At 43.2% G+C, this 14016-nt stretch overlaps 1 protein-coding gene across 3 annotated transcripts; it reads left to right on the forward strand.

Moving 5' to 3' along the window:
• Positions 1-575: 575 nt before the first annotated feature.
• On the forward strand, positions 576-11781 carry ANAPC7 (anaphase promoting complex subunit 7). Of its 3 annotated transcripts, none has more exons than XM_079957862.1 (11): positions 576-819; positions 4156-4297; positions 4777-4896; positions 5274-5385; positions 6345-6498; positions 7175-7317; positions 8006-8123; positions 9032-9228; positions 9472-9696; positions 10431-10581; positions 10737-11781. In XM_079957862.1, the coding sequence occupies exons 1-11, from the start codon at positions 719-721 to the stop codon at positions 10924-10926; spliced, it is 1653 nt and encodes a 550-aa protein (XP_079813988.1). In that variant the 5' UTR covers positions 576-718; the 3' UTR covers positions 10927-11781. The 3 variants fall into 3 exon arrangements, with proteins under 3 accessions (XP_079813988.1, XP_079813987.1, XP_079813989.1); XM_079957861.1 differs by having other exon boundaries at positions 578-819; positions 4156-4342; XM_079957863.1 differs by lacking the exons at positions 576-819; positions 4156-4297; positions 5274-5385.
• Positions 11782-14016: the final 2235 nt, after the last annotated feature.

Consider the following 14016-nt stretch of genomic DNA (forward strand, 5'->3'; position numbering starts at 1 on the left):
TTGTATTAACATCTCCCCTTTACTTATTCATGTTCTACAGTTGTGTTTTAACAGTGAAATCTAAGGAGAAAGTCCTATTGTTGTGTCAAATTAAAGACGAGCAGTGTTTGACCTCCACCAACGGCGTGCCTTTTTTATTGAAATGTGGGTAAAATCCGCCAAAAGGCTTTGTACCAAGCCGAGGCATAACTGGAGTACCTAACGCGCATGCTCAGATATTTTCTCGCTCGCCCTCTGCCTGGGCTGCCTGTGGTTCTGGACGTACAGCAGTGGCGCCTAACGCGCATGCTCAGGCCTTTCTTTCGCCGCCCCCTCTCTAGTCTAATGGTCTTAGCTAGCGGAGGGTGTCTACACTAATGCCTCCTTTCTTTATATTTCTTATCGCGCTTTTCTGGTGAACAAGAATATACAGCATTTTTTTTTAAGCGCATAGCGAGACCAGAGTTAGAGTTGCGGCTCCCGCGGTGAATAACTGGGTCATAGCCTACGCAGGCGAAGGTCGCAGGCAGCCCCTCCCCCCCCGCGGTCGGGCTGGCGCTTCGTGCAATGACGTTTTCTGCGCGGGTGTCATGGCTGCCTTCTCCGCGAGGACCCCTCGGAGAGGCGCCATTTTAGAGTTCCTGAGGCGACCCGGAGCTCTCCCTGCCGCCGAGTTCGTCGCAGCCGCCGCCTCCTCCTCCTCCTCCTCCTTCGCTCTTCTCTCGGCTCGCCCGCGGCGATGAGCGTGGTAGACCATGTGCGGGAGATGGCGGCCGCCGGGCTCCACTCCAACGTGCGGCTCCTCAGTGGGCTTCTGCTCACCATGAGCGGCAACAACCCGTGAGTTGGTGGGCGGCCCGAGGAGGGAGGCGGCGGCGGCGGCGGCGGCAGCCCCACAAAGGGCTCGTTTCCCTCGCGCTTCCCCGTCCTCGAACTCCCCCCCCCCCGGCCGAGCGGCGCCATCCCTCTCCGCCTCTGCTCCCTCGCTCCCCCCCGCCATCACGACCCCCCTGCCAGGTTGGGCGAAAGCGCGCCTGACCTGAGGCTTCGACCGGGAAGCGCCGGGGCCTCCCGTCCCCTTTTTAAATGTGACATTCAAGGCAAGCCTCGTCACAAGCCCGGGACTCGGCTTTCTTTTGTAAACCGCCCTTCATCTGTAGATCTCAGGGCAGTTCGCCACATAAAAATACGAGGCAAAATAAAAACACAAAATACATGACAAGAAGAACAAAAAGACAACCACGTTGTTTCAACCCATTTGCAGTTGCACCCATTCTGTGCCCCCGCCTTCTAGTTTCGCTTTCCCCCTTTCTTTTGTTATAATTGTTAACAATAGATGGTTGGCAATGGCATCCATCTGCCTGTGAGACAATGGAAGAGTTTGCCTTTGGGAGTGAAGTCAAGCAATAATAATAATAATAATAATAATAATGCAGCCAAGTGACGTAGGCTGGGGCTGTGCTGAGAGTGTGAGGTGGGGAACCTGTGGCTCCCCAAATGTCGACTGGGCCCCCAACTCCCACCATTTTGACTTAATGAAGTGAAGAAAAAGAGAGGAGGGAGCCTTGCAGCATCTTCATCACCGTTCTATTTGCATGCTGCCCTTCCCATAGTTAAAACCACGCTGAAGATTTATGTAACTGCAAAAATATAACAGAAAGTAGGCATGAGCAGTAAATTAAAACCATCTTGGTAAGTATGCAGCAAAATTTAAGCAGCCCCCACATAAGTCACAATGAGGTCTTTAATGATAAAGATGCACACACACACACATCAGTAACAGCAAAAAAGCACATCAGAAATTAAATTGCAATGTCTGGAGGGCCATAGGCTCTCTGGCCCTGGCCTGAGGTCACCCAGTGAGCAGGATGCCAAGTGGGGATTTGAACCCAGGTCTCCCTAGCCCTGGAGTCTGTAATGAATGCAATCAGTGCCACATTTTTTGCAGGAAATACGACCTGCCTGCAGACACAGAGGAGAGTTAAGCTCCATCCTGCTAACCCTGTTTACTTGGGAGTAAGCCCTATTGAATTCCACAGGGTTTACTTCTAGGTAGACACATTTAGGATCGCACTATTAAAAGAACTCCATAGAATCTTCATGGATGGTAGCTTTTTCATTTTTTCAGTTGTTTGACCCCATTTTCCCTCTTCCATCTTTCTTTATAGTGTTTATCTATTTCATAAAAATTATACATTACGTCATTGTAAAAAACAAACTCAGAGTGGTTTACGGAAGAAAAAACAGTAAAATCAAGAAAAATTCACAACCAGACTTTAAAACATACAAAGGTTAAAATACTAAAGCAGATTAAAATTGCCGCAACTTTCTAAGCATCTGGGTAGGCTTGTCTAAACAGGAATGTTGTTAGCAGGTGCCGCAAAGCGAACAGTGATGGCGCCTTCTTGACTTTAATAGGCAGGGAGATCCAAAATGCTGGTGCTGCCACACTAAATGACCAGAGTTAGAAGAACAGGTATTATGTGGCACCTGCAGTAGTGCCAATTCTGGTACCTAATGACTGCTGATAATACTTCACACAGCTAATTAAGAGGACTACATTAAATCTGTTCAGGCTGCAGTTTGTTGCACACTTCCCAAACACAGTAGTAAATCCCAGTAAGCATCCATAGGCCTGTGCTGCATGTATTTAAACAGTTTTTGGGCATCTTTATATTAACTAAGCACAAGTGAATGTATTCTCAAAAGATTAAGCTCATTTAATCAATTTGTTTAGAATTTAAGGTGCTACAAGACTTTTTGATTTTTGTTGAAATAACTGACATGCTTGCTACACCTACCCATACTGATTTAAAAGCCTAGAGGGCGCTGGTACTTTGGGTTAAGAATTAGACCATCAAAAACATAATTTCCCTACCATGGGTTATTGGTAGTTCCAATACATTTGAAGGCCTGTGGTGTGTGTGAAATGGGAAGCTGTGCACTGCATGGTATCTCAATGTACATGTGCTTCACCCTTCTCTCCTCTCACGGGTTTAAGTGCAAGAGACCTTGGAAATGAGAAAACTAGTATATTTAAAAAAGGCATCTTCAGCATCAGTGCAAAAGGCACCAACAGGGACAGTTGGCTCAGGGACACACACCTTTCCATTTATCTTCACAAGAATTCTGTAGAGTAGGTTAGGCTCAGAGAGCAGAGAGCGAGTGGCTGGCTTACCCATGGTCATCCAGTGAACTTCACAGTAGACAGGCAGTCAAGTTGTGTATCCATAGCAGTGACCAGAAGAGAAATGACCACTCGGGGGAGTGCAAAGACAAGAAACGCCATGGTGCATTTGCAGCATCACAACTGAACGCCTTCATCTGCCCCAACTGCAACAAAACATCTATCTCTACAGCCACAGCGGGCACTGCAACCTTCCAGCAGCTTGACCTCACCCCCAAAGGCTCAATCCTCCATTGTCTCCCGAGACAGATGGATGCCAACCAAGCATGATAGCATTTATGTGATGCTTTATCAAAGCTCTTTATAGTTGTTATCTCAGTAAATCTTACAAAAGCTTTACTGTACAGTAAAGTACAGTGGTACTTTGGTTTAAGAACAGCTTAGTTTATGAACAACTTGGATTAAGAATGCTGCAACCCCAGAAGTAGGTGTTTTGGTTTGTGAACTTTGCCTTGGAAGCAGAACATGTTTCGCTTCCTGTTGAGTGTGTTCCATTTGTAAATTGAGTCCCCCACTGCTATAGGAAAGCATGCCTTGGTTTAAGAACGCTTTGGTTTAAGGATGGGACTCTGGAACGGATTAAGTTCGTAAACCAAGGTACCACTGTAGGTCCCTCCCTATTTGTAATACTCCCTATTAGTACTACTAATAAACTGCCCTGTTACCTTCAGATGAAGGGTGGTATAGAAATTTAATAAATAATAATAGTTGGAAGAGGTATCTTGAAAAAATAGTTTGCTTAAGGCCACTTGATAAGTTCATAGTTTCCTGGATGACAGATAAAGTTTAGCAACTTTATAGATTTTGGGGATGCTTAATGCTGTCATTGTAGGATAGCATTGCATGGATAGAAAATGGAATGGACAGGTGGTTTCTGAATACAGACATGTTTCTGTTTATTGTTTTCACCTTTCACTAGTTCAGGGATGTTTGCTCCAGGATTTTCTCATGTGGTCAGCTAACACTGGTTTGCCTTGTGTTTCTTACAGTGAGTTATTTTCTCCATCGCAGAAGTATCAGCTTCTCGTATATCACGCAGATTCTCTCTTCCATGACAAGGAATATAGAAATGCTGTCAGCAAGTATACAATGGCTTTGCAGCAGAAGAAAGCATTGAGTAAAACTTCAAAAGTGAGACCCTCAACTGGGAATGCTGCATCTGCTCCTCAGAGCCAGGTGTTTATAGCTTAAATTCTGATTATAGCTTGGTGCCTCAGTGCAAGAGTCTTGCATTCACTGTTTATTATACATGGCAAAAGATATCTGAAAAGTTTTTTCCTCCTTATGTGAGTTCTGGGAGAAATTAAATATATAATTGAATGTGGTTTAACACTCACCTTGAATAGACAGAATGGGGTGGCAGAGACTTGGCAGCCTAAGAAAGATGTTATGGTCTTGTAGTTTTCCTTCATAACGTATGTGGAAAGTGTCCCAGCCTTGGAGTAAACTCCTGAAAAGTAAAGATTGCCTCTGACAACCCCAAGCACCTTACAACACACAAGTTGGTATTTCCTAGATCTTGACTATCCTCTCCATATATCGGGGTGGGGAACTTGTGGCCCTCCAGATGTTATTGGACCACTGTTGTATTTTGTATGTTGTCTTTTTAGTGCCTGCCTTCTGAAATTGAAGTGAAGTACAAAATGGCGGAGTGCTATACAATGCTGAAGCAAGACAAAGATGCTATTGCTATACTTGATGGAATCCCTTCAAGACAGAGAACCCCAAAGGTAGTACTTTCCTAGCTAAGTTATGCTGCTTGGGAGCCTTTGGCTGAGATATGGATACAATTTATAGGGTTGTAACCAGTGCTGTTCCTACTCAATAAATCCATTGACATCAATGGACCTAAGACAGCCATGTGCCTCAGTGGATCTACCCTCAGGAAAACTAGTACGGAATACAACCCATTCTTTGAACACCCTTTGGCTGACACAAATCCCAGGTTTTTTGAATAAAGGTAAAAACTTGCCATTAATAGCTGCAAGCCCAGAGAGTTGTGCATCAGCAGGTGGAATTAACAAATCCATAGTGGTGCAAAATGTTATGTCTTTATGTCAACATTAAAACATGATTGTTCTCATCATTGGATTTCTGTGGGTTGCAGATTAACATGATGCTGGCCAATTTGTACAAGAAGGCAGGTCAGGAACGCTCTTCTGTGACGAGTTACAAAGAAGTGCTGAGGCAGTGCCCACTAGCCCTTGATGCCATCCTAGGTAGCCACTTTTCTTCCCATCAATGATTATTGTTGAAATTGTGATTGAGACGTTGGCCTATCTGAACAGTCTTAGCATGGGCAGGTGAACAAAATATGAATTGGTGCAGTTCGCCATTGGCCTCCTCATGACTTACGACATTAAAGGGGTGCTTGTTATGACTTCATGTATTGTGTCTTAGAAGACATAAGGGCTGGGAGAGGCAGTAACAATAGCATTGCAATGCTCTTTCTGATCTGAGGGAAGAGTGTGGTGCTAGAGATGGCAAGACAATTGGTGTGGATAAGTTTTACAAAATGCACCTGTCTGCAGGGCTTGATCACTGTAGTCCAGCAGTAGGGAACGTGTGACTCTTCAGATGTTGTTGGTGTTCAGTTCTCATCGCTTACCAATAGCCATGTTGGCTGGGACTTATAGGAGTTGTAGTCCAGCACTGCTCAAAACTTCCATTGTTCTAGGTGCTTTTTGCCACATGGAATTTCATTAGCCCGAGCAGTTTCTGAGCTCTGGGCGCAGTACTGCACCTAAGATTTCAGATTAAAACTGGAGAGTGGAAGGAAAGGAAGGCCTTTTTCTGCTTCCCCATTTCCAGCTACTCTCTGAAGACTGGAGAAGAGACCATCTTAAGACTATTAGGGAGGTGGGCAGGGGAAGGACTAGATCATGTGAAAAATGAACAAAATATTTTAGTTACAGTTCATTCATTTTTAGCTTTCTATTCTTGTTATTAAAAAAGCTTGCCTAGACATTCCGTTGTTGCACCCATAGCCTGGGTTTAAGGTGCCATTTAGCTCCTAGCTTTCATATCTCAGTTTCTAACACTGATCCAGCAACATTTGGAGGATCACAGGTTCTCCAGTCAATTATCTGCTGTTGGTGCCTGAGCACTTAATTTCCTTGGGACTACCAAGAACATTTTGTCAAAATGGTGGTCACAACAGCTGTTGCTTCTCATTTAGGCTTGCTGTCGCTCTCAGTGAAAGGTGCAGAAGTCGCTTCCATGACAATGAATGTAATCCAGAGTGTCCCAAACTTGGACTGGCTTTCAGTCTGGATCAAGGCATACGCATTTGTGCACACAGGTGATAATACCAGAGCAATCAACACCATCTGGTAAGAATCTAGAGCAAATGCAAATGAGCTTTCTCAAAGAACCTCTAGCTTGGTATCTTGTAAGATTTACTACTTGGGTATTGAAGGCTATTTCCCCTTTGCAGCTAGACAGTTACAATGCTAAGTGTTTGAATGCTCATGGAATTTAAATCCCACATACATGTGTCTTTTAAAACAGGGATGGGGAACCTGTGGTCAACTATTAGTCATGCTGTTGAAGGTGCCACAGCCGCTGCCCCCCCAAAGCCAGAGTTGCATGGCTTACCAGGTTGCACAGCTGCAGCAGCGGGGGCCCCCTCCCCTCCTACCATGGGCAAAGAAGTCTATACCCCATGGGCACCAAGCTGACCTAGAAACAAGTTGATTGTGGTTGCATCTTAATGTTGTTAGAGGAGTGTGTGCAGTCCAAGTATTATTTGGAGATGTTCCACTGTGAAAGAAAGCAAAGCGTACACCTTTCTCTTACTGACTTGATTTGTCTCATGCCCTTCCTTTTAATCCTCTTTGGGTGGAAGATGCTCTGATTCTAGATGTGCTGTAGTAGAGAAAGATAGATTGTGACATGTAGATATGTTTGCCTTAAGGAAATGTACCTTTTCCCATAAAATAGAATAAAAATGCTCCAAGAGGTTCCAATATATTGATCTTCTCTTTCAATTTGTTCTTCCCACAAAAGCTCGCTGGAGAAAAAGTCACTGCTGAGGGACAATGTGGATATACTAGGAAGCTTAGCTGATCTTTATTTTAGAGCAGGTGACAATAAGAACGCAATTCTAAAATTTGAACAGGCGCAAATGTTGGATCCTTATTTGATAAAAGGTAAGTCTCTAGAAAATATGGAGAGCTTGTTAGAATAATTTGTATTCTGTATTCAACTTTTATAGTTCAACCCTATGCATGTTTATTCAGAAAAAACATCCTACTGAATTCCCATGTAGGTATTTGTAGTACTGCAACCTTAACTATATTTTTAACAGAGCAAAAAATTCTCACTAGTTTATTTTTTGTTGGTAAGATTGAAAAAAAAACTAGTACAAATGAGGCAAAGAGAGGGATTTTTTCCTTCTGTCCTTACACTTAACTAAAATCAGAAATGGTTAAACCTCAAAAACACTTGTAATTGGTTGAAGACACATTTATATTGTAAACAGCTGATGCAACAACTGCATTACGTCAATGAAATACAATGGGATTCCTTTGAATGGCAGGTCTGCTGTTTGTTTCACCCACAAATTGCACATTTGAATCACTGTGGAGCTCCAAATAATGTGGAAAATACATGACAACTGATTAGAACTGGAGCAACCAGTTTTATGGAAAATATTTTTGAATCTTCATTTTGAATACCTGTATAGAATATAGAAGTTGAGAAAACATTTGGATCTAAGCACTGTTCCTGCCTTTTAGGTGAAAGATGTGAACAGTCCTGTCCTCTAGTTTTCCTTGATCTTTTTTCCTTTGTAGCTTTTGTGTGTGTGTGTCCAACTCCTTCCTGCTTTGTCTTTAGGGATGGATGTATATGGCTACTTGTTAGCCCGCGAGGGTCGCCTGGAGGATGTGGAGAATCTCGGCTGCCGGCTCTTCAATATTTCTGACCAGCATGCTGAGCCCTGGGTGGTATCAGGGTAATGGGCTGCTTCTTGCTCCTGTTTGGATTTTACGTTGAACTTTCTGAAGGCAGAATCTACCCTATTAATGAGGAGAGTCAGATGATCTTGGGTTTATTGCTAATGGCTTAGTGTCGGGCAGCAAAATCTTGACTGACATGGAATTGGTGAATTCACTGAAGTCTGTGGGAGTTTGACCAAAGCTTTGTGTAAGATGTCCTGGAGTCTCCCTAACTGGCATACTATTGAAATGCCACTTTCAAAGCACATCTTGCTATTCTTGAAATTCAAAGAGGTGTTGGATCCAAAAATATCCAAAGCCACTGTCTGAAATAAAATTCTGCAGGGAGCTAAATAGCCTTTAATATATTTTGTAACACTGCCTTCTCAGCAACACTGCTCAAGGCAGATTACAAAAATTACAAAACGTACTTAAAATCTTCCCTTAAAAAACACTTCGTTGTGGTGTCTAAAAGCTGGTTGTCTACAGTAGAAAATTATTAATGTGTTTCATTACTTTGGAGGCATCACTAAAAAGTAGGTCACATTTCAGAATGCTGAAGCTAAAATTACATTTCCTGATAGCAATAGGCATTTCCGCTTTCATTAGATAGAACACATTATTCCTCTGTGTGTGTGTGTGTGTGTGTGTGTGAGAGAGAGAGAGAGAGAGAGAGAGAGAGAGAGAGAGAGAGAAAGAGTATATTCCAGACCCCATCATCAAAAGTAATTGAAATGGAAGGTTGTAGGAGTTGGGGGTGCTGTGGGTCTATAACAGAATAGCCCATCCTACTTTGGCAATATGTTCTGCCCACACCCTTTAATAATACAATGACAATGTTGCCATGGCTGAAAAACTCTCTGCTTGTCCTCTTGAGGTGGAACAGATTGAGCATGTTAACCACAATTCCCCCTTCTTTCTGCAGGTGTCATAGCTTCTACAGCAAGCGTTATTCCCGTGCCCTATATTTAGGAGCCAAAGCTATTCAGCTGAACAGCAATAGTGTGCAGGCTTTGCTGCTGAAAGGCGCTGCTCTTCGGAACATGGGGAGAGTGCAAGAGGCAATCATCCACTTCCGTGAAGCGATACGGCTTGCCCCTTGCAGGCTGGACTGCTATGAAGGCAAGTAAAAAGGATGGACTTCTCCAAACAGTTGTTGTTAAACCTGGTAGTGAAATGAAAGTTTCTATAGGCCCACATATGACTGTCACCACTAAGATGTCTTTCTGACATGCCAAGACCCCACCTTAAAGTCGTGAACTGTCAGCCTACTGTGCTAAATTCGGTGACCATTGTTTAGATGAGCGCTGGTTTTGAAAAAAAGCAAATATTCTCTCAAATATGACTTTTGTCTCTGACCCTCAGGCCTCATTGAATGCTACTTAGCATCCAATGGTCTTCGTGAAGCCACGGTCATGGCTAACAATGTCTACAAAACCCTGGGAGCCAACGCACAGACACTTACCCTCCTGGCAACTGTTTGTCTGGAAGATCCTGTTGCACAGGAGAAAGCAAAGACATTGCTGGACAAAGCACTGACACAGCGCCCTGATTACATCAAAGCAGTGGTAAAGAAGGCAGAACTTCTCAGTAAGTCTTTCCCCCTCCTCTTTTCTTGTGTGCTAGTCTTATTCAGCATGAATACAGATGTATGCAGATGCAACCCCCACCAAGTCTTGAAGATTGTGGAAGGCAGCAATTTTCACCCATGTCTCTCCATACTATAGCCATAATCAGACTTACAGCACCCTCTCACTCCTGTTGTGAACAACCAGCTGAAAATGCCCATCTTGAATTACTCATTACATTTCGAGCTTTCCATTTTGGCAAGAAGTCATGTGAACTGGAGATGCAGGGTTTTGTCATTTTCTTTAAATTGATATTTTTTAACGTGTCTCTTTAAAATTCAAAGTGTTTGCAAATCCATAGGTGATTAGGTGGTTTAGAATAGGCATTCTTCCTTCTCTGTCACAGGAGAAGGGTGATGACGATGGCAACTTCTTGTATATGTCACAGGAAGACACAATCTCGGCATCCTCTGAAACAAATTGTTTCCTCCTCTGAAAACCTAACTGCAAAAAATGTGTATCTGAATGCATAATTGCAGAAATGGTTTTAGTTTGCTGGGTGCATAGACTTCTGTGTTTTTTCTTATTTTTATCTTGTTGTGCAAGATAAAAAAGCAAGATCAGCTTTTGGCTGTGAGGCAATCTATACTTCTGCAAATTAAAATAGAAAAGCCTCATACAGTTAATCAGTTATGATTTCTTTTTCGGGTGATAGCCTCAACATAAATAGCTTGAAATAACCCTTCTTATTGACAGGCCGAGAACAGAAATATGAAGATGGAATAGCTTTGCTGAGGAATGCCCTTGCCAACCAGAGTGATTGCATTCTCCATCGAATGTTAGGGGACTTCCTTGTGGCTGTTAATGAGTATCAGGAAGCCATGGACCAGTACAGTATTGCTCTTAGGTAAGTTTATGGAAAATCCTGTTGTGATGGCCATGAGTTGTAGGAGCTTTATCTGTGACTGAGCTGAAATGGAGCTGTGCATGAGCCAGCCTGTCCTGTTCTTGCTACTGCTCCCTGACTCCAGGATGTCTTTCTCTTACTTTCTGTTCCCCCAGTTTGGATCCCAATGATCAAAAGTCACTGGAGGGGATGCAGAAAATGGAAAAAGAGGAAAGTCCAACGGATGCCACCCAGGAGGAAGATGTGGATGACATGGAAGGGAGTGGAGAGGAAGGGGACCTGGAAGGCAGTGACAGTGAGGCAGCCCAGTGGGCGGATCAGGAACAGTGGTTTGGCATGCAGTGAAATTGCCTTCCTGAACTAACCTGGGACCATAGCCCTTGATGAGTGATGCCCAATAAGACATTCTTCTCCCTGGAATGAAGAATGCCAAGGGGACATTGTGTGCTGCTGCAAGAACTGAACTGAGGCAAGATCCAAGCAGCCCCTTCTGTCCCTTTTTTGTTTCTGTGTTATGCTCTCGGTGCTCCTTATTTCATGGTGAAGCCTGAGCAACTTAAGTGCTGGGGAGGCATTCGTGCCAAGCAGCAATTTTGAGTTCTTATTTCTAAAATTAGAAGCTTTCAAATGATATAAAGCATTTCTCAAACATTTGTTAATGACTAAAACGATGTCAGAATCATGTTGTAAACTAATTATGCTTGATCCCCAGTGGTGCAAAAATGTAGGCTGCTTTTATATCCTTTTATAAAAGAGGCTTTATTCGCAAAGCCTGTACGGTGTCTTTAGATACACAAACTCCTCCAGAAAGCTGCTGGAATCTCACACAGGGGCAGTAAATTTCTTTCCAGCCTTTTCCTGGCCTGCCCAGTGTTTTTTGTGCAGGATATTTACATGCACACTCTAAAATAGAAGCATGCTGCTTCAGGCTCCTAACTGATGAGCAATTCTATAGCTGATGAACACAAGAAATTGTGGCCTGTGAAATAGTTGGTTATTTTCACATTCTGTGCTAACAAGTGCCACTCCTTTTAAGCCTCTGTAAGGATATTAGAGAAAGTGAAATGGAGCAGCGTTGAGGAAATTACAGCCAGTGAAAGGTTCTTAAGGTTACTTCTCACTGGGTAATACCAATTAACAATATCTAAACCACATAATCCTTTCCTGCATACATGACTATTAAAAGCAGCCTTGCCAACATACTGTGCTTCTGGCTTTGATTTGGCTGCATTCAATAACTTCCTCAAAGCACAGTCCAGCAGCAGCTTCTGTTGGGTGCCCCATCTGCACAAGACCACAGTGCTGTGTTCTCTGTTAAGTAATTATTTTTTTTAATGATGTGACCTTCCCTTTCACAAGGGTGGCTAGTCTGCAGCCCTCCAGATGTTGCACTCTCAACTCCTATTATCCGTAATTGACTCCATCAGCTTGAAGCAGATGGAAGTTGCAACATCTGGACAGCCATGGCTCCCCACCCTCCTCTTTTGAATCACAGAAGAATTTAAAAGACCCAACGTGTCTTGATCATCTGCTGAAAACTCTACTAATACTACCAAAGTTCAGGATGGAAAAGTAAGTTGCCTTCAAGGAAACATGAAGGTAATGAATTAGTGGTTGTTTATACTGTTATAAGGTTCTTGTGAATAGAGATACAACATTACCTGTACAGAAACATTCTTGAACACAGGATGCCAGATGCACGTTGATACAAAGAGATACTTTAGTTAAGATAAGGGAATAGTGCTGGTACAATGGAAATGTATTGCTTTCTCTTTAAACAGAAGAAGCACCACTCTTCCCCCCTTTCCACAAACCGTTTTGGAAATTGGAGGGGAATGTCTAAAATCACCCTTTGGTTCACACAGTTGGTTCATGATTCCAGGCCCAGTAGATAAATGAAAGGGAACAATGGCTTGTCAAAATCAGTTTGTGGCTAAGATGAGATTTGAATTGGGGCATTTCATGTTTGTGATGCCACTCCAGCTCTTGTAATCACCCACCACCAGTAAAATCAGGCACACAATTATTTGCTAGACAAGCTGCTGATTTTCATTGTGTGGGCATTCTTATTTTCTGGGGGGAAACGATCTTAATTGGAGCATGTAAATTAGTTGTCCATAGTTATTTATATAGTACCATTACATTACAATGGTTCATAAAACTCATAAACAAGGAAGAAAACACTCTAGTCCTTGTCCTGTGATTTAAAAAATTATTTCACTTATGAACTACTTCCTATGAGGCATCCCACAGTAAAACATTTTTTTAAAAAAACAGTTGCACATGTAAAAGCAGTTGTTGTATATATGAAATGAAAACAGTTTAAAACAAGAATAGCACATAGTTCAAATCAATTCAGATCCAATGCTGATAAAGAGCTCCAGCCAGACATTTTGCTGGTTGAAATTTTATTAGTGGTGTAATGAATATACATGCAAATACAGTAAGTTCTGTGCCACCCTTTACACACCCTCTCATAATGTCAGTTTTTATAAACGGAAAGGAGAATGAGGAAGACGGATCATCACATCCTTTTGGAAGAAGACTTAAGAAAAATGGTACATAAAAGGGACTGCTGAGAGGTCCTGGGGAGAGTGGAATTCAGCTAGTGGGACTGCTGCTAGTGAAGAATGACGAGGCCAGGGTTCCTGCTCCCGTCATAGTTGTGTGGAAGAGGAAATATGCATCCAGCTGCCTTGTACTCTGGCCTCTTTCAGCTCACCTGCAGGAGACCATACAAAAAGGAGTGTGCCTATGCCCTGGACTGTGGAGACCCAAAAGACACTTAGACCAAGGACAGGGAACCTTTTTGGATGAGCAGCCCACCCCTGCAGACCTATTTTTGATGGTTGGGACAACCCACCTGTCTTTGGCCTGACTTAGGGACACTAGATGATTGTCTGGCAGATTAAGCCCACTCACATGTAAGAAGGCCTTTGAGCACTGATCTTTAAGTGCCTTGACAGCCAGCCTGAGAACCACACTGCACAGTCATAGGTGTCAGGCCGCCAGAGCTGCTGGCTGTGCAACAGAGTTCCCACTGCAGGTGTTTGACGAGGAGAAGAACAAGACATTAGCCACAATTTATCTGTATCCCATAGTTTCATGAGAACTTCTGTTGATTGATGTGTTTTCCTTCAAACCAGCCTCCCTCTGGTTTGAAAACACAAGCTGTAGTTAAGCTGGCGTGTGCATTTTATGCAACCACTGTACAGTGCAATGGCAGTGTGGCATAGTGGTTAGAGTGTCAGACTAGGACCTGGCACCCAGGGTTTGAATCCTCACTCAGACACTCACTGAGTGACCTTGGGCCAGACACTGCCTCTCAGCCTAACCTACATCACAGGGTAGTGGTTGTGGGGGAGAACCACATAAATGACATTGAGCTCCTTAGAGAAAATGGTGGGATATAAATGCAATACATAAATACATTTA

This window comes from Podarcis cretensis, assembly GCF_951804945.1.
Source record: "Podarcis cretensis genome assembly, chromosome: 16".
Lineage (NCBI taxonomy): Eukaryota > Metazoa > Chordata > Lepidosauria > Squamata > Lacertidae > Podarcis > Podarcis cretensis.

Coding starts and splice junctions, on each gene's coding strand:
- ANAPC7 (XM_079957861.1), top strand. CDS start 719: ATGAGCGTGGTAGACCATGTGCGGGAGATGGCGGCCGCCGGGCTCCAC. Junction 6,499..7,174: donor AGAGCAATCAACACCATCTG/GTAAGAATCTAG, acceptor TTCCCACAAAAG/CTCGCTGGAGAAAAAGTCAC. Junction 7,318..8,005: donor GGATCCTTATTTGATAAAAG/GTAAGTCTCTAG, acceptor CTTTGTCTTTAG/GGATGGATGTATATGGCTAC.